General features: G+C 41.5%; 1 protein-coding gene across 1 annotated transcript; it reads right to left on the reverse strand.

Moving 5' to 3' along the window:
* Positions 1 to 1,960: 1,960 nt before the first annotated feature.
* Positions 1,961 to 19,527, reverse strand: LOC149444166 (tRNA-splicing endonuclease subunit Sen54-like; the record flags this gene model as incomplete). Its single annotated transcript, XM_089654929.1, has 7 exons — positions 1,961 to 2,283; positions 10,823 to 10,939; positions 15,834 to 15,894; positions 16,086 to 16,699; positions 17,736 to 17,822; positions 19,235 to 19,287; positions 19,429 to 19,527. Coding segments are annotated over 7 exons (1,182 nt in total), but the record flags the coding sequence as incomplete, so codon positions are not given.
* Between the last annotated feature and the right edge of the window lie 588 nt (positions 19,528 to 20,115).

A 20,115-nucleotide genomic window follows, 5' to 3' on the forward strand; every position in this document is an offset into this window, starting at 1 on the left:
CTACCAGGCCTAAAGGGCCTGTTATGGCTTTTAGGGGGAACCCTAGGCACTTTTTTTTTTGTTACTGTGGGGTCCCTCCTAACCTTCCTACCAGACCTAAAGGGTATTAGGGGTATGGATTAGGGGGGGAGATCCCGACCCCATTTTTTTTTTTTAAATAGTCCTGCTGCAGAAGGTTCTATACATTGCACAGATGTGCAGCTTTGTAGGTAGTACAAGCCCCCCCACCCCGGCATGATATTTAAAGGAATTAAAATTTTTTTTTTTTACTGTAAGCAATGAACAATTGCCCCTTTAAAAACTGTACTTTTTAAAGAAAAAAAAATTCCCACTGATTCATGTCCCTCAGGGCAATACCAGAGTCCCCATACCCATTTTATGGCCAATACCTTGCATATAAACCTTCAAAATTTTGAATTTACAAGCTCGAGTCCCATAGACTTGCACGGAGTTCGAAGTTCGCGGTCGAACATTCATTAGGTTTGAATGTTTGACTGCGAACCGAACACGGGGGTGTTCAGCCCATCACTAGTTATGAGCTTTCAGTGCCTACACAGCCGGTGTAGCAGTTCAGGGATTTGAAATCCCAGCTTTTCTCCCTCTTTCTGCAGCGCTTCCGGTTTGGATTAGAGCAATTCTGATTGGCCAGCACTGGCACAGCGCGTTGCTCTGATCCATTCTGAAAGCATTAAAAAAAGAAGAGGCAGAAGAGTGGGGATTTCAAATCCCTGGACTACTACACGGGCTGTGTGAGCATTGACAGCTCCTCACCCACAAAGGTAAGTAAAACATTGCATTGTACAATGGGGACCAGGGGGTGGGGAGGCTGTGTTTTTTTTTGTACAGTTTAATTTCTCTTTCTGAAAAGGTGAACTAACCCTTAAAAGATAATATAAAAAGACACACCTTATTACACAGTGACTTCAAAGTGTATCCAAACCCAAGAACAAAACAAAACATGGATGTGGGGATCTGCATTACTTTTCTTTTTTTTCCCCCTTTTATTTTCATCTGATGACACTGCCAGTAACACACTTCTGACAGGACAGGGTGACCATGCTCACTTAGTGTACAATATGTATAGAAAAGTAGCAGTCATCCTAGGCTGCCTGCTCCTGATTTGGAATACAAAACATCTCTCTTCTCTCATCTCCATAACATATACAGGAGGGGTGTTGTGTAGTTCATAGAGAGAACTGTGTAGGGCTGGTATCACAGATTACAGTGCAGCACAAGCAGAATCCTCAGGAAGCCAGGAGCTCATTGGATTTCTGGTGGAATCAACCAGTGGTGTATTTATCCCTTGTGCTGCCGTATGCAACACTAAAATCAGACGCTCCCCACCCCACCAGCACCCCGCCAACTCCACCCTCCCCCAGATGCAACCACCGCCCACAAACACTATGCCGATATTTAAATGACAGCTGGTGTGCAGTGCAGGATCTGTGACGTGCTGCATGGCCACTTCCCCTGATCTGACTGCAGCCTCCCCAGCCTGTGATCTCCCTCTCCATGAACTGCCCCAAACTGTGCCATGGCCTGTAACCATAGCGGTGACGATGAGGGCAGCTCTGGGCAAGAGTGGCTCCGGAGGAAGAGGTTGGCGCAGAGAGCACTTCTATAGCATGAAGGATATGATGGTTGGGGCAATTGGGTCCTCCTTAACTCCAACCAAGGGGATAGCTTGCTCCTGCTGGGGACAGGTAAAATGGCCCAAAGTGCAGGGGCAGGAGTGGGGAACCTGCAGAAGAAGCAGGGAGCTCGGATGAGCTTGTTGGGGAAGCCACTGTCTTATAACAGCAGGGGGCGGCCCCCTGCCCCCCTGAAAATTGCTGCCCTAGGCAAATGCCTTGTTTGCCTCATGGTAAATACGCTGCTGGGATCATTTTGCAGTTATCAAACAGAGGAGTTCTTTTGCATGCATGTTTAGCGTACAGTAAGAAAAAAAAGAAACAGAAAATTTAGTATTATAGTGTTAGAATTTTGTATTTATTAAAATAATTCATTTTAGTGAAACAAGCATGTTTGCATTTTGATTTAATTTGCAAACGTTCAAAAAAAAATATATTAATTACATTTATTCCCAAATTCATCTAAATGCATGGCACTGTGTACATGCTCAGTACTAGTCTTCAAGGATATACATCCACCGGTAGCTGAAAGTCTTTGAAAGTGTAAAAGGCCACTTCTCCATAATCCACAAGAGCAAACACCACAGGCACATCTCCACTTTGATAGGCCAGGGTCTTCAGCATCAGCAGAGTGGGAATCTGCTCATCAAAGCTGTAAGAAGTAGGACAATCTCTATTAGTTGCACTAATTCATAAAGGAAGTACTCTGTATTTTCAGTAAACACATAATTTAAGTTACTATTGTGTTGTTACTTTTACATGCTTGTTATTCTATATTTTTGGTATTGTAATAAAGAAGAGTCTTCAGTATAAAAGAAAAAAAAACACACACTTCTCACCCTTTCCACATTCCAGCTTCATTCTCCTCTGCTGGACACCAGTTGAATGATGCTGAATATCATTCAACCAACTTTCTATAAGCCCAGGCAGTCAGACACTGCCTATGGGTGTGTCACCAAGCAGCCTGGACTGACAGTAGAATGCTTTATCTGCATTCCCCGCAGCATGCAGGACCATGCATGGCTGAAAGTAGGAGTACCCTACTTGTCATGTGACTGTGCAGAAGACACCTGGAATTTAGGCATGTGCACTGGAAATTATTCATAACTTTATTGCATATGGACTGCCTTATCTGAAACCTGGGTCTGTTTAAAAGCTTAAAGACAGGAGAGACATGGCAAAAAAGAAAAATTGTGGATGAGATTAAGGAAGGGCATAAACAAATTTAACCATGTAACCCTCTAAAGCAGGGGTTCTCCCTATTCTCGTGCCTCCAGCCACCTGCAGACCTCCTGGCCTCTTTAATTCCCAAAGTGGTTCACTGTGACCTTCAACCTACCACAGTGCTCTGAGGCCCCCCGAGAGCCCTTAGTCCCTCCTACAAGTCAACCCCCCACAGTTCCTCCTGCCCCCAACTTCCAACAGTGCCCCCATTCAAAGCCTTTCAGCATAGTATTCCCATAATTTTTCATCGGTAGGGTATATGGTGTGTGTGTGAGTGTGTGAGTGTGTGTGTGTATTTTTTATTTTTTTTTTTCTGTTGGAGTATAAAAAGTTTTGAAAGAATATCCCAGGCCCTGGTCTCTCTCACAATGTTTACTCTAAAGTAAATATTTTGCAAGGAAAGTAGTAACGTTCCCTAGTTTTTTTGGCACAAGTGCTCCCAACATTGTTCTACTCAGATTTATTAGTAATATATAAATTAACACACACACACACACACACACACACACACACTTGGACACAGGCACAATTTTACTGTTTTTCAGGTATTTACCAAAACATATTCAAGCTATAGTTATATGATGGATATTGTCTGAAAGTGCACACTCTCAGGTTTAATGGGTACGTACATCCAAATTGAAGGAAGGATTTAGGAATTACAGCTCTTAAGAATAGCCATCTTTTTCAAAGGGACTAAAAGTAATTGGATAATTGAATCAAAAGCTGTTTCATGGCCAGGTGTGGGCTACTCCTTTATTTCTTCATCAATTAGGCATATAAAATGTCTGGAGTTGATTCTAAGTGTGGTATTTGCATTTGGAATCTATTGCTGTGAACCTACATCATGTGTTCAAAGGAGCTGTCCATGCAAGTGAAACACGCCATTGTAAGGCTTCAAAAATAAAACAAATTCATCAGAGAGATAACAGCAACATTAGGAGTGGCCAAATCAACAGTTTGGTATATTCTGAAGAAAGAAGAACGCACTGGTGAGCTCAGCAACATAAACAGGAATGGAGGTCCACGGAGGACAATAGTGGTGGATGATCACAGGATCCTCTCTATGGTAAAGAAAAACCCATGCACAACATCCAGACAAGTGAAGGACACTCTCCAGGAGGTGGGCGTATCATTGTCAAAGTCTACAATCAAGAGAAGACTTCACTAGAGCAAATACAGAGGGTTCACCACAAGGTGCAAACCATTCATAAGCCTGAAGAATAGAAAAGCCAGATTAGACTTTGACAAAAAAACATCTAAAATAGCCAGACCAGTTCTGGAAAAGCATTCTTTGGACGGATGAAACTAAGATGAATCTGTACCAGAACGATGGGAAGAAAAAAGTGTGGAGAAGGCTTGGAAGAGCTCATGATCCAAAGCACACAACGTCATCTGTAAAACATGGTGGAAGCAGTGTGATGGCATGGGCATGCATGGCTTCCAGTGGCACTGGGTCATTGGTGTTTATTGATGATGTGACAAAAGCAGCCAGATGAATTCTGCAGTGTTTAGAGATATACTGTCAGCCCAGATTCAGCCAAATGCAGCAAAGCTGGTTGGACAGCATTTCACAGTACAGATGGACAATGATCCAAAACACACTGCAAAAGCAACCCAGAAACTTTTGAAAGAAAAGACGTGGAATATCCTGCATGGCCAAGTCAATCACCTCATCTCAACCCAATTGAGCATACATTTCACTTGCTGAAGGCAAAACTAATGGCAGAAAGACCCACAAACAAAGAACAACTGAAGACAGGTGCAGTTAGAGCCTGGCAAAGCATCAGAAAGGAGGAAACCCAGTTTTTGGTAATGTCCATGGGTTCCAGACTTCAGGCAATCATTGTCAGTAAAGGATTCTCAACAAAATATTAAAAATGAACATTTTATTTATGATTATATTCAATTGTCCAATTACGTTTGGTCCCTTGAAAAAGGGGGGAAGGCTACTCTTAAGAGCTGTAATTCCTAAACCCTTCCTCCAATGTGGATGTACATACCCTCAAATTAAACCTGAGAGTGTGCACTTTCAGCCCATATCCATTATATAACTATAGCTTGAATATGTTTTGGTAAATACCTGAAAAAACACAGAGAGAGAGAGAGAGAGAGAGGGAGAGGGAGAGGGAGAGGGAGAGGGAGGGGGAGGGGGAGGGGGAGGGGGAGGGGGAGGGGGAGGGAGAGGGAGAGGGGGAGGGGGAGGGGGAGGGAGAGGGAGAGGGAGAGGGAGAGGGAGAGGGAGAGGGAGAGGGAGAGGGAGAGGGAGAGGGAGAGGGAGAGGGAGAGGGAGAGAGAGAGAGAGAGAGAGAGAGAGAGAGAGAGAGAGAGAGTGTGTGTGTGTGTGTGTGTGTGTGTATGTTTTCAATTTACACATATACTATATTGCCAAAAGTATTGGGACATATACATGAGGTCCGTGTTTTGGCAGGCACACGAGCCCATTCATTTGAATGGACTCCCGTGTCCCGGGACATGCAGGGAAGAAGTCCCTGCACTTCTTCTCAAAACGCAGCCCGCGCGGGAACCTCGGTTCCCAGTACGGTTGCGATTTCCAGTGCGGGCGGTGTGCCATTAAAAGTAATGGCACCCGTCTGCAGGTCCGTATTCCTCTGTGATTTTCCTCTAGATTTTTGTGCAGATCTGCACTCGCATAGATGTGAACCTAGCGTTACATCACCGAGTGCAATGCAAAGCGTTGGATGCAGCGGTGTAAAGCACGCCACCACTGGACTCTAGAGCAGTGGAGACGTGTTCTATGGAGTGATGAATCACACTTCTCTGTCTGGCAATCCAATGGACGTCTCTGAGTTTGGCGGCTGTCAGGAGAACGGTACTTGCCTGACTGCATTGTGCCAAGTGTAAAGTTTAGTGGAGGGGGGATTATGATGTGGGGTTGTTTTTCAGGAGTTGGGCTTGGCCCCTTAGTTCCAGTGAAGGGCAATCTTAGGGCGTCCACTCCCAACTTTGTGGGAACAATTTAGGGATGACCCCTTCTTGTTCTGACATGAACGCGCACCAGTGAACAAAGCAAGATCCATAAAGACTTGGATGATCGAATTTGGGGTGGAAGAACTGACTGGCCTGCACAGACTCCTGACATCAACCTGATAGAACACCTATTTTGGATGAATTAAGAGCGGAGACTGCGAGGCAGGCCTTCTTGTCCGACATCAGTGCCTGACCTCACAAATGTGCTTCTGTAAGAATGGTCAAACATTCCCATAGACACACTCCTAAACCTTGTGGACAGCCTTCCCAGAAGAGTAAAAGCTGCATAGGGTGGACCAACTCATTATTGAACCCTACGGACGGACGGACGGACGGACACACACACTTTTGTAAGTTTGCCCACTTACAAACAAATAAAGGGTAATTGTTATCATAGGTGTATTTTAAATGATGGAGACATAATATCAACCAAAAAAAACACATAATACAAATGTTATAAATTGAGTTGCAGTTCAGTGAGTAAAATAAGTATTTGAACCCCAAGTAAAAACATGCCTTAGTGCTTGTTGGCAAGCACAGAGGTAAGACGTTTCTTGTAGTTGGTTACCAGGTTTGCACACATCTCAGGGATTTTGGTCCACTCTTCTTTACAGATCTCCTCTAAATCCTTAAGGTTTCTTGGCTGTCACTTGGCAACTTGAAGTTTCAGCTTCCTCCATAAATTTTCTATAGGATTAAGGTATGGAAACTGGCTAGACCACTCCATGACCCTAATGTGCTTCTTCTTGGGCCACTCCTTTGTTGCCTTGGCGGCATCTTTTGGGTCACTGTCACACTGGAGGACCCATCCACGACACATCTTCAGTGTTCTGCCTGAGGAAAGCAGGTTCTCATCCAAGATTTTACAATACAAGGCCCCATCCATTGGCCACTCAATGCGGCTGTAATGCCTATGAAATGTGTAGGCCTTGGATCCTTTGTTTCTTTGGTAATTTTTACAATAAAGCATTGTTGCCCAAATGCCAGGAGCATGAGAGGTGACTGATGTAATTTCTCTAAGCAAAGAAACAGAGTCACAAGATATTAGACTGCTTGAGGCAAGATAAAAACTTGTTTATGAGATTGAACTCGTTTATGACAACTAGTAACATCACATTAAAAGATAAGAACCTGTTTAAAGATGTCTACTTGCTTGAGAAATTAGAAATCCTTAAGTTTAGGATAGATGAGAAGAAGTATAGGGTAGATAAAAAGCTGATCTGAAGCAAAAGTGTGACTTTTCAGATAAGGTTGTTTATTCTGAGCATGACTGTTATCCTCACGGAACTTTTTTGCTAGCTCCTCCTATGGTGGGTGTGGCACCTGCCCACTATTGGAAAACTTAAAATGGTTTTAAAGCCGGTAGTCCAAGCGAGACCGATGGGAAGCCCCTTAGTTGCCCCAGAGGACGCTCTGACGCTGGGATTCTTGCCAAAGCTATATGGGCTCATCAGTCGGTCACGCTTACGGCTTCCCCGTAACCCCCTGGGCAGTATGGTTCCAATGGGATTTATTCCTTCCCACTTCCACATAGTTTTGGGAATGTATTAATTCTATGCTGTGATGCTGTCCAATTATGTGTCTATTTCATGCTGTAATGCTCACATTATTATTGGTGTGTTTTATTATGCAGATTGTGATGTCTATAATATATATCCTCCTGTGTGTCGTGTGATAATAAAAGTGGAGGTTTTGACAGTGCAAGAATATTGCAGTTAGATTCTGTTATTTCTTGGAGTGCCGAGTGAATGCTATGATGTGCCAGGGCAGGTATTCATTTGGTAAAGGGTCTTTCACATGCATAGAAAATGAAATGGTGTAAATTTTGATTAAAAGTACCTGTGTGTGACTACATGTTGATTATGTATATGACTTGCTTTTAGTTAATGCACCCAGCATTTGCCGTTACATTGGCAAAGCCAGCATGTACCTTTGGCAGAGAAACAGCCCCAAAGCATGTTTCCACCTCCATGTTTGACTGTAGGGATGGTGTTCTTATAGTCATAGTCAGCATTTTTCTTCCTCCAAACACGGCAAGTCAAGTTAATGACAAATAGCTCAATTTTGGTCTCATCTGACCACAACACTTTCTCCCAATCCTTCTCTGAATCATTTAGATGGTCATTGGCAAACTTCAGACAGGCCTGTACATGTGTCTTCTTGAGGAGGGGGACCTTGGGGGTACTGCAAGATTTAAATCCATGGCGGAGTATTGTGTTACCAATGGTTTCTTTGGTGAATGTGGTCCCAACTGCCTTGAGATCATTCATAAGCTCCTCCCATGTAGTTCTGGGCTGATCCCTCACTTTTCTCATGATCATCCTTACCCCATGAGGTGAAATCCTGCATGGAGCTCCAAACCTAGGTAGTTATTTTGTATTTCTTCCATTTAAAAAAAAAAACACTCCAAACAGTTGTCTCCTTCTCACCAATATTTCTTGCTGATGGTTTTGTAGCCCATTCCAACCTTGTACAGGTCTACAATCTTGTCCCTGATGTCCTTTGACAGGTGTTTGGTCTTGCCCATGGTGTTGCCCAAGAAAGGAGATTCTGTGGCCAGGTGTCTTTTATAAGCATAAGTTGTCGTTAGGAGCACCTTCTTAAATTAACAGGACTAATCTGTGTACTACATGAGCACATAGCCAGTCTGTGGGAGAATTGTTGTTGATTGGTAGGGGATCAAATTCTTATTTTACTCTCTGAACTGCAACTCAATTTATAACATTTGTATCATGTATCTTTTCTGGATTTTTGGTTGATATTCCGTCTCTATCATTTAAAATCGACCTATGATAAAAATTATAGACCCTTCATTTCTTTTTTGTAAGTGGGCAAAAAATACAAAATATGCAGGGGATCCAATAATAATACACACACATACTACGTAAATATATATTTTACATACACATGCATACAGTACTGTACATGCATTTGCAATGTATAATTGAATGTTTATATAATTTTAATAAACAAAACTGGGTCTATAAAAAGTACAACGTAAGCAAACATAAATCCCCTTGTAGTACAAGAAACAAAGAACACAAGTCACAAACTAGAATGGCCAAGAGTGTTTCAGGGACCAATTAAGGCATAACTTTCAAAATCTTTTGTAACAACAAAGTTTGCCTTAAACATTGAGGAAGAACCCACATGAGGTTATTAGCATCCTCCTGTGGTAATGAAAATACACAATGGACAACATTTATCTAAGTGTAGAAGTATATAAAGCTGGTCATAAATTGCCTTAATACACAGTCCAATGTAAATTGGAGGTTTTCCTAAAACATCCATATGCTCAATGCCAGAGTCACAAGGACCCAGGTCTGGGATACGCAGACTTGCTGCTCCCCTCTGTTCCCAGGGAGAAGCATGGCTTTGTTTGTCACCTTCAAACTGCTTTCCTGGTTTTACTATACCTGGGGCCTTGGATGAGCACTTCCTGTAGACAATAATAAGATCTGTCTTAGCATTTGTTAAGTCATAGCTACCAACTCAACACTGCAGGGTTATATGTGGCCTGTGCACATTGAAAAGATCAAACCTCAAATGCAGTACATTTTCCAGTTTGCCCACAAATCTTTTGAGCTCTTGCCCCAATAATGACCAGTGACTCCACATACTAGAAACTTGGTCCCTATGAGCTCATTAGCTAAGGGTCACTGTCATCTGTGACATATGCTTGTGTATAGAAATGTATAACTCATAACATTACTCAAAATCTAAGCATCCTCTAATTTTGGCCATACACATACTGATCTGATTGTTTAATGAAAACTTAATTTCAATATTCCAATTGAATCTAAGAAAAGAAATTTCTTTTTTCACTGCAGTTTCAGTCATTTTGCATATTTAGTGGGATGAACCTGAAAATAAAACAATAAACACTGAAAGTGAATTTAGTGATTATTTTGGACATATAATGGGTTAAAATGTTTGAATGATGGATGGGTGTATGACCAGAATACCACCTGTAGCGTCCAATTATGTGCACAAAGTCAAACAACACAATGTACCCGGCACTGTACATTCTCCTACTCACACCTGGAGAGTCTTCCTCACAGCAACAATGACAACTAACCTAAAGACCACATTGTTGGTGTTGATTTACAAAATCTGGGGAATGCAAAATCTAGGGCAGCTGTGCATGGTAGCCATTCAGCTTCTAATGCAGGCCATAGATGGGTCGAAAATCGGCCGATTTTTCTTAAAAAAAAATGAAAAATCGGTCGTTCAAGCAGCCGACGTTACCAGCAACGGTAAAAAAAAAAAAATAGGCTGATTTTCATCCCATCTACAGCCGGCAAAAAATGTCCCTGCAGAGAGCTCCGCTATTTCTTTGACAGTTCCTTGACATTTATAGCAGTTGCAACAATATATTTGCATCCATTTAGGATACAGATGTTTTTATTCGGAAACAAATAGATACATTGTTGCAACTGCTATAAATGTTAAGGAACGGTCAAAGAAATAGCGGAGCTCTCTGCAGGGACATTTTTTGCCGGACTGGAATTCCTCTTCTTCATCCTCTTCTTCTTCCTATTCTTCCTCTTCATCCTCTTCTTCCTCCTCCTCTTCTTCTTCTTCCTCTTTTATTCTTCTTTTTGTCTTCCTCTTGCAGGTCACTGCTCACGCGCAGATTTTTTTTATCGGTAAAAAGATCGGCCGATTTGCCCATCATTGCCGCGAAAATCGGCCGATCGGCAAAATCGGACGATTATTTTCCAACTTTACCGATACAAAAAATCTGCCAAAATACCGAAAAACGGCCGAACAATTAGCCCACTAAAGATCCGAAAATCGGCCGATTTTCGACCCATCTATGGCCTGCATAACTCTAGCTTGTACAATTAAGTTTTGGCAATAAACCCAGAAGCTGATTGGTTTCTATGCAGAGCTGCACAAGATTTTGCACCCTTCAGTTTTAGTAAATCAATCCTTTTGTGTTAACTTAAACCATAGTGTTTCACCCAGCTACCCACCTTCGTACACACAAATGTGCATAGGGCTTCCCTGGTTTAGACTTCTTGAATATTGACGTTCCATCAGCCTGATACAGGTTAAAGTGGATCTGTGGAAGGTTTGGCATCTTTTGAATCCTGGTAAAGCAGAAAGGCAGTTATGTAGGTTGTGTGGACCGTGTCTTATAAGGTGCCATTAAAGCACACCAAACCTAGAACATGTTCATCCAACTAAACGAAAAAACATATGACAGTCGAAAAAATTAAACCTACTACAGACACAGATCATATAGATGGCAACATTAAATGAGTCAAAGACTATTTCCTTTCCCAGATTATATATAAAACCAGCAACAGCATGACAGACCTCTTAAGACAAGTGATTTAGGATTTGTGTATCCCTACAACAAAAGCCATAAAGATTTCATCCGCACATGCAACCTGGACCATATTTTCCAGTTCTCACACAAATGAAAAGTGCCCATTTTTGGCTTGAAAATGTCCTTAGAACTCTTTAAACACATTTTCTGGAAGCAGAGGAACTGTAGACTAAAAATAGTCTCACCCTATGACAGCAAAAGGTCTATTTATAAAACTGTGAATGTGACAATCACAAAGTATTCTTTGGTGGAGATTCAATCACACTCATTTATAAAACACATGCACGTGAAAGATTCACCTGCATAGAATGCTTGCTGAATGTCAGATTCACTTCTTTCTAACCCCAGTCCCACTCACACCATCCCTTTAACAGGGTCTGTACCACGGGGGGGGGGGGGGGGGGGAGACTGGCCAATCATCTGACCATTGTCCCACCAACTCCTGATCATTACCAGAGACCGAGAGCTGAGAGCTGTACTGTGAACACACACTCCGTTCAGAAAGCTCTGACACCCATGAAGACGTTAAAGTCAGCCACTGTGCTGCCCGCTTATGTGTAACAGCAGAGAGGGCAAAGTGGTTAGCACTTCCACCTAGCAAACACTAGGGTTGCCAGTTTGAATCCCAGCCACAGCACTACCTGCCTGGAGTTTGCATGTTCTCCCTGCGCCTATGTGGGTTTGCTCTGGGAACTCTAGTTTCCTCCCACACTCCAAAGACTCCTTGAGGGCAGGGACTGATGTAAATGTACTATATATATATATATATATATATATATAGCGCTGCATAAATTGTTGGCACAATATAAGTACCAGTAATTAATATCCATTATGTGGGTAGCAAGAGGTTAATTATGCCCCTTGTATAAGGACTATAGACCACTCTCTTATTGTTTCTATAACAAAGGAGGAGGTGTTTTATAGTGTGCAGAGGGCTGAAAACTACAAAGCAGAGCATGGGAAGTTACCGGTTCAAAAGATTTCTGACCAGATCAACAGGTTATCTGCACTTATTAAACTGATCTAAGAAAACACTTTCAAATGGTATATTTGACAGGCCAAAAAAGGAGCAATGTTGATTTTAGGTGTATATACACTAATTTTCTTTACGATTTTACTAATTCTTTATCCTTATGACAACATGACCAACAAGCTCCTTACCATAGTGTTGTGTAGGTCACAAGACGACTTAGTTTAGTCTTCTTCTATGACCTCTATTTATAAAACATGAGTGGCATAAATGTCAGAAGCTTCGAAAGTGCTGAACGAAATGCGATCCTAATTTTGTAAGATGTTATTGCCAGTTTCCTTGGCTCCATCTAGTGGCCAAGGAGCTGTATAGTTCTAGTTTTTGACTCAAGGGGTTTCAGAAAACTGTACCACATTTTGGCCATTAAATGTAGCTGTAGATACAGGCATTAATCTCTTCCAAAAACTGGTCACATTTAATTCAACGTGCAAGAACACTTCTGACATTTGTAGAACAAATGGGTTTATATACAGACCCCTTAAAGTGTCCCTGCACTCTGCCCAAGCAACTGGGGACAAGAGTGGCAGGGGAGCTCAGGAACCACAGCAGGGACAAGGGGGCTTGGCTGCCACTTCTGTGGCCATAGAAGTGATACTAAAACAACTGATGATTTGTTATCTCCTTTTTAAATCCCTAGAACAACTGTACCTGTATTTACTATGTAACACAACAGAAAAGTTAAACAAGCTACTATTCCACCACCACAGCATGCAAGGGCTAAACACTGTGGTATAGTAAACAGTAAAGATGAAAAGAAAATGCAGTGGCAGCAATATTTAAATACAAATGATATTGTTTGTTTTACTTAATGACAAAATTGTTAGTGCATCTCCACAAAACTGCTATTGCTGTGAACCTACATCATGTGTTCAAAGGAGCTGTCCATGCAAGTGAAACAGGCCATTGTAAGGCTTCAAAAACTAAACAAATCCATCAGAGAGATAGCAGCAACATTAGAAGCGGCCAAATCAACAGTTTGGTACATTCTGAGGAAAGAAGAACGCACTGGTGAGCTCAGTAAAATATTTACAAAAATGTGAGGGGTGGACTCACTTCTGGGAGATACTGTAATTGTATTACATTCAACTTTTTAATATCATGAATTTAAATGAATATGAATCTAAATAATACAATTCAGTAACGTAACATAACTTCTACTGAAAGTAACACAAAAATTAGACAGAAAATAACATGAAATATACAGTACATAAAATTAAAAATAACTTAACCATTTGCCGCCCGCCCTATGACCGAATGGCGGGCGGCAAATGTCATCAGCGTTCCGGGTGGATGCCATATGGCGTCCTCCTGCACATGCACAGATTGCACTCCTGCAGAGCGGCGCGATCTGTCACCGGCTATGTACCTCGGACACGGCCGATGACAGATCTGAGTATCGGCCCCATTGCCGGTACCATGTGACCTGCTGTGACCAATCACAGCAGGTCACGACAGTTGTATACAATGGATGGCTTCATTCATGCCATCCATTGTATACTACTGCCTAGCTGTGAATGGTCACAGCTAATCACATGCATATGTCATGTGATTAGCTGTGGCCAAGTCACAGCTAAGCACAAAAAAAAAAAAAAAAAACCCCTGAATGAATCGGTCATTCAGGTAAATACTTGCTTATAGCAAAGTAATTCTTTGCTATAAGCAAATTGTGTAAAAAAATAAAATACTGATCACTTCCCCAAAGTAGTACAATGTTACTATGGTAACATTGTACTACTTTGGTCATAGTGAAATCTTAAAAAAAATTTAATAAAAAAAAATATATATAATTTTTTTTTTTCATACTGTCACCAGTCAGTGTCCCTGATCACCGCCATGCCAGTTATATGATGACGCTGTACTGCACTGGTGACAATATGTAAAAAAAAAAAAAATTGTGAAACTAATTTTTTTCATTTTCCAAAAAATTATGACAAAAAAAATACAACTTCAAAAAACTCGCCATGCCTCTTATGAAGTACGTCGGACTGTCTACTTTGCAAAAAGGGGTCATTTGGGGATATCTGTACTGTTCTGACATTCTTAGACCTCAAGAAATTAGACTGGCTGTCAGTACTTCAGGATTGATCAATATTCAGATCTATACCATAGTTTGTGAACTCTATAACTTTCCTACAAACTAAAAAATACATCCTAATTTGGGTTATTTTCAAAGACATGTAGCAGAATACATTTTGGCCTAAATTTATGAAGAACAATTATTTATTTGCAAACTTTTATAACAGAAAGAAAAACTTTTTTTTTCCAAAATTTTTGGTCTTTTTTTGTTAATTTAGCAAAAAATAAAAACCCCAGTGTTGATTAAATACCACCAAAAGAAAGGTCTAGTTGTGTGAAGAAAATGATAAAATTTTAGTTTGGGTACAAAGTTGTATGACCGCGCAATTGTCATTCAAAGTGTGAGAGCGCTGAAACCTGAAAACTGGTCTGGGCAGGAAGGTGTAAAATTGCCGGTATTGAATTGGTTAAATAGAGGCATTTTTCAAAAGGGATGCAATTTGGCACTGAAGGCAACAGGACGCATTTGTTAAAAATATTAAGAATGGTATACTAACCTGCTCTGTGCAATGGTATTGCACAGAGTGGCCCCGAACCTTATCTTCTGGGAGTGTCCCCATAGCAAGTTGCTGTGTGTGTCTGTACAGCCGCTCCCCATTTAGCTACACCCCTGGCATCACTGCATTTGATTGACAGCAGCAGCAGCTATTGCTGTTCGAGTCTTGTGCGAAGAGGAAGAGAGGGGAGAAGAGGTGCAGCCATGCACAGCACTGGGTTTCTTGTCCCCTTCTCTTACCCCTCACACAGGGAAGGGGGAGGACAGAAAGCCATAAAAAGTTTTTTTACCGTAATGCAGATAATGCATTAAAGTAAAAAATGTTTTAGCTTTTGAACCACTTTAACCCCAGGTCTCATAGCTGCACGTGGGCTACTATGTGTAGAGTTTTGCCACTGAATGTATACCAGAACATTGCTGCCCTATTACAGAATATAAGAACATACTATTAAAGAATGGTGCTCTTAATGCACATAGATTAGACACCGGTCACTAAGGGTGGCAATTCCTGCTACAGTACACTAGAAACTCATACAGTGAAGAATAGTCCCTGATGGGTTAGTACACATACACTGAATACTCTAAAAGCATAGCTTGAATACTGTCAAATAAGCGCTGTATACTGGAGGTAGCATTCCACTGTTTACATAGATTAAATTAAAGTGAGATGTGTTGAAAGGAAGGTCTCATTGGTGACAGATGTGGGGAAGTGAGCTGTGTGCAAACATCACTTGTGGCATAGACATTGAGAAGTGAACTGTGGGTGCTGGAAATCAGGTATCACTGAGCAAAGTATGTGCTGGGGGCCGGATACTAGGAAGAGACCAATGTGTATGGTAGGGTTTGGATCTCTGAGGTAGACCCTGCTCTGTTCTGCTAAGATTACATCTGAGGGAAAACCATCCTGAAGTGAAAAAAGTTGCAATCTCCCAAATCCAATTTAATGCCATATACAGAATAGCTTAAATTAAATAGATGATTATATATAACTTTTAATAAGTTGTATTTCAGCCATGCAGCAAAAGAAAACCACGGGTACTCAGTGCTTACCTTTTGCTATCATCCAGCAGAGTAGACTGGCTCATCAGTGTGATCTCTTCTAAAACAGAAGCTGGATACAGAAATATAGACATTAAAAACTAAAATCCCATGACTACAAATCCCATCAGGATGAAAGCATAGGGATAAAATGACAAGACAGAAAAATAGCCACATATCCACATACCTGGACTTTTAAATTAAATGTAATACAAAGAGATTTAAAAGCAATTATAAAAATACAAGTACATGGATCATCATCACCTGTAGATTTAATGGGACCAGGAATCAGCAGTGGTTGAACAGTACTCTTCCAAAGATGTGAAGGTCTATCTTGGTCTTGCTGACATGCCTTCTCTTGCAGGAGCTCCTTGTATTCCTTCCAGTTGGTGCACTTCTTTACTTTGGGGTCTGCATTGACACTAATTTTGTACTTGCGCTCCCAGTCCCATTGTTCTTGCTCTCTTCGAGATGCTTTCTCCCTACGCAAGTTCAGATTTCCTAACCAGCGTGATATGTCCACAGGACGCCCGGACACATTCTCTGGTATCAGAGTCGGATCTGGATCTCGAAGCTGAACACATGGTTGATCAGGGGCGCAATTTGGAAAACAAAGTCTGGCAAAGTCCCATCGAGAATTGGTTGGGAATGTTGATCCTGACTTGCATGTTTCTAGGTCAGGCCGGGAATTCTTACATGAAGATTTTACAAGGGTATCTGAATGGTGGCTCTCTATTTTTTCATTCGCCTGTTGGCTATTCTGATATAAGGGCACTGTGGAAGGTGTATTCTCGTCACTGGGGCAATGGGTACTAGCAGTAATCAAGCTGATTTGTTCTTCTCCATCGTTTATTGTCGTTTCAGGCTTTGATACTAAACTGCAACGACAACAGGACTTGATTGTAATTTTCAGGACTGCTCTTAGTTTAAAGAAACCCAATACTAGTCATTAAATAAAAACATAGCACAACACACAAGATCCATTTAAAGCCACTATATTCATTAAACCAAAACCTAAAGCTAGTTTCTAGGTAAATATTTAACCACTCTCTCCCCTCGCACCCCCAAGACCCTGTAACCCATGCTGCGTGTTTTTTCCTTCTCACCCTATGAAGTATAAGATAACCACCTAAATCCACAATCTGGATCCCTCGCTGGATTCTAATCCAGCACTGCAGACATGCCCACGCCGGCCAGTCCTTGGTAGTCCCCTCACACTGATCTCACTGCTGTAGACTACCTCTTTTTGATCCTGAGAGAATCCTGCCACTGGACAAGGAAATGTAGACAATGACCTGGATTCCTGAAATATAGGCCCTGCCTCCTGTAAACGGAAGAAGCCAAAAACGACAGTAATCAGTATGGGGGTGAAGCAGTGGCAAAGCTAGACATTCTTTCACCCAGGGAAAAGACCAGTTCAGCCATCCCATAAGAGAAGTTCTCCATCTACACATCCCCAGCCCCCTGCCCAGACAGAGAAGTTCAAGTGTAAGAAATACATAAGCAAGCCAAAGGATGGTAATATTGCCCATTTGCAAAACAGAGTTTACTAAAATGATTTCCTATGAGAGGGTGGAGACTGTGAACAGAGGATCTATTCATCAGAAACTCTTATTACCACAAACAAGGAAACCACTACAAAACCAAATGTCACACGTGATGCTCTAATTAGCAACATATACAAGCACTCGGGCGTGTTCCACCTACTCTTCCAAGACTCAACACAAACACACACACATATATATATTTATTTATTGCTGACAGGAACATACAGTGTATATAATCTTGCTATCACAGGCTTGTTTCTTGAATTCTACCTCTTCTGTTCCTGATCCCTATAAAACTGGTTAACATTTGCACTTACATCTTGTAAATATCACTGCAGTAAATAGATCTAAGAGCTCTGATAATTACCAAGGACTTGAGCTCCTTTTGCGTTTACGGCTGTGTCCAACTTGGCTGTCCAAGTTTATCTGCCTCTCATATGGTGTTTTTACAGAACTGCAAAAGATAAGAGTAGCACAAATAAAAATTATGCACAAGAAATATATATAAAATGCAATTGCCAGAAAAAATATTTGTATACTAGAGAAATAGAAAACATACACAGCTGCAGGTTAACCAGCTTCCCACATCTATTGGTAACTTTAAATAAAGGAGAACTCCATCTCTACCGGCATCTGTCTAGTTTACTTCTGCCTCTGCTGTTTAGTGGGTACCAGTGATGCTTTTTTTCTCCCCCTGCTCATTGTGTACCTTTGAATTTTCACTGAAGGGAATTGCAGCAGGTAAACTTCCTGTCTGCAGATGCTCAGTGTGGCCCATAGGACCCACAGACCGTCTTAGACACTGCACTCTGAGTATCTGGGGTTGATAGTCACTACTGCTATGTCCCGTGTCAATACAACCAGTTACATCTCGATGACAAAGAATTTCTGCAGAAGTCGCCCTTTCGCACAATGAAACCCAGGACTCAGGAACAGAAGCCAACAGTACACCGTAAGTTGTGTTGCCCTCTGGGTAACTGCAGTGTTCTTAGCTGACCATAAATGGATCAGTTTTTTTTCGATTAGTCAGTGGGCTGAATGGATTCCCCCATCCACACAATTGAGGTGGTTGAAGGAATCCTCTTAGCTGTGTTATTGTATTCTGATAGGTGGGACTCATCTGCTGTCACAATACACTGATCAGCACTGCAGCCAATTGAGTGGGCTATATTGTGGTGATGTGCTGGCTCCTTCTACAGGCTAATGCAGAGCAAAACAAAAAGAACAAGCTTGGTTATGTGAGCTATTTTTTCTTTCCATTTTTAAAATATACCTAAAGCCAAACATTTTTTTTTTCATTTTACATAGAGTAGGGCACTGTCCCTGTCATGTTTATTATTTTTCTATCTGTGCCCCACTGGGGCAATTTCCCAATTAACAAAATGGGCAAAAGCCCCTTTGTTAATAATAAGCAATCATTTCTTTCTTCTGTAGCTAAGAGAGGCAAAGCAAAATGCATAGAAAACAGAGAGCTGAAGTTGCATGTTCCAATCACACAGCTACCCCCTGCTTGGCTCATAATGAAGGAAGAGGAAGGTTTTAATTGTGTACAGGCTCTGCTCCTGTAGTATAATCACTGATTATGCAGAGGGAGAAACTTGAGCCGTCTGCTGACAACTCACATCCCCTTTTACAAAGCCACACCTGGAGGGACTCTGTGCCAGTTTTTTTATATTGGAAACTGCCATATTTCCTCTGTTAATTAGGGTCAAACCTGCACTTTGAAATAGACCCAAAACAGGTGTATCTGCATAGTTATGTTTACAGAGCTGCAAATTTCTAGGTAAACAATATGATCGAGAATTGTCCTTGTAGTTAGAGGTTTTGTTACCCAGAGATAAAACTAAATGGAAACAACACACTTACCCTGGGTTAAAGCGTGTGACAATGTAGCCCAATCTCTTCAAATGGCTATACACCTGCAGACAAACCATGCACAGACAATGAAGTGAAAGCTGAATTCGGCTTGAAAGCAACTGGGTCAATAATGATTCTATTGTTCTGTAAATGAATGACTGGAATGAGAAGTCCTTTCAAACAGAACAAGATCAAGTTAGTACCTGATAGCGTGGCAAGGTGACTGAACCACCTGAGAGTAGTTTCTCATAGGCCTCCTGGACAGACAGTGGTCGATCCCTATAAAACAGCTGGATTGTGCCCTACACAGAGAAAAGAACACTGTGACTTACATATAAACATTTATAACGAAGAAAAGTAGAGGAGCAGAGTCCATCAAACAGAACCCAACTGCTATTCCACAATGCTGGCTAGCAAATGAATGCAAAAAAGACACTGCTTGGTACTAGCAAAACCTATAAAAAGACAGAAAGCGCACTGGCCTAGTGCATTATCCTAGGTAGAGTTTATTAAATTGATGATAAAAATTACACTTACAAGCAATAAGCAAAAGATCGCATATCAAGTTACAGCTTTTTGGTACAATGAATAATGAGTCCCAGTGGACCCTCAGACATCAGATAGGTGCCGTCTAGGAACTGAAGAATGACTTACGTGTTTCGAGGGCAGCCCTCATATATGCTGAGCTGTGTCTGTATGTGTGTGTATGTACACACACACACACATACTGCTAAATAAAATTAAAGGAACACTTTTGAAGCTGCGTTGGTGTTAATGAAATTAACAGGTGCACCAGCTGAGCAAAAATGAGACGAACCCCAAAACAGGAATGGTTCTACAGGTGGAGGCCACTGACATTTTTTTCCCTACTCATCTTTTCTGACTGTGTT

The sequence above is a fragment of the Staurois parvus genome, unplaced genomic scaffold (genome assembly GCF_062004578.1).
Source record: "Staurois parvus isolate SC_StPar_1 unplaced genomic scaffold, SC_StPar_1.0 ptg000813l, whole genome shotgun sequence".
In the NCBI taxonomy this organism is placed as follows: Eukaryota; Metazoa; Chordata; class Amphibia; order Anura; family Ranidae; genus Staurois; species Staurois parvus.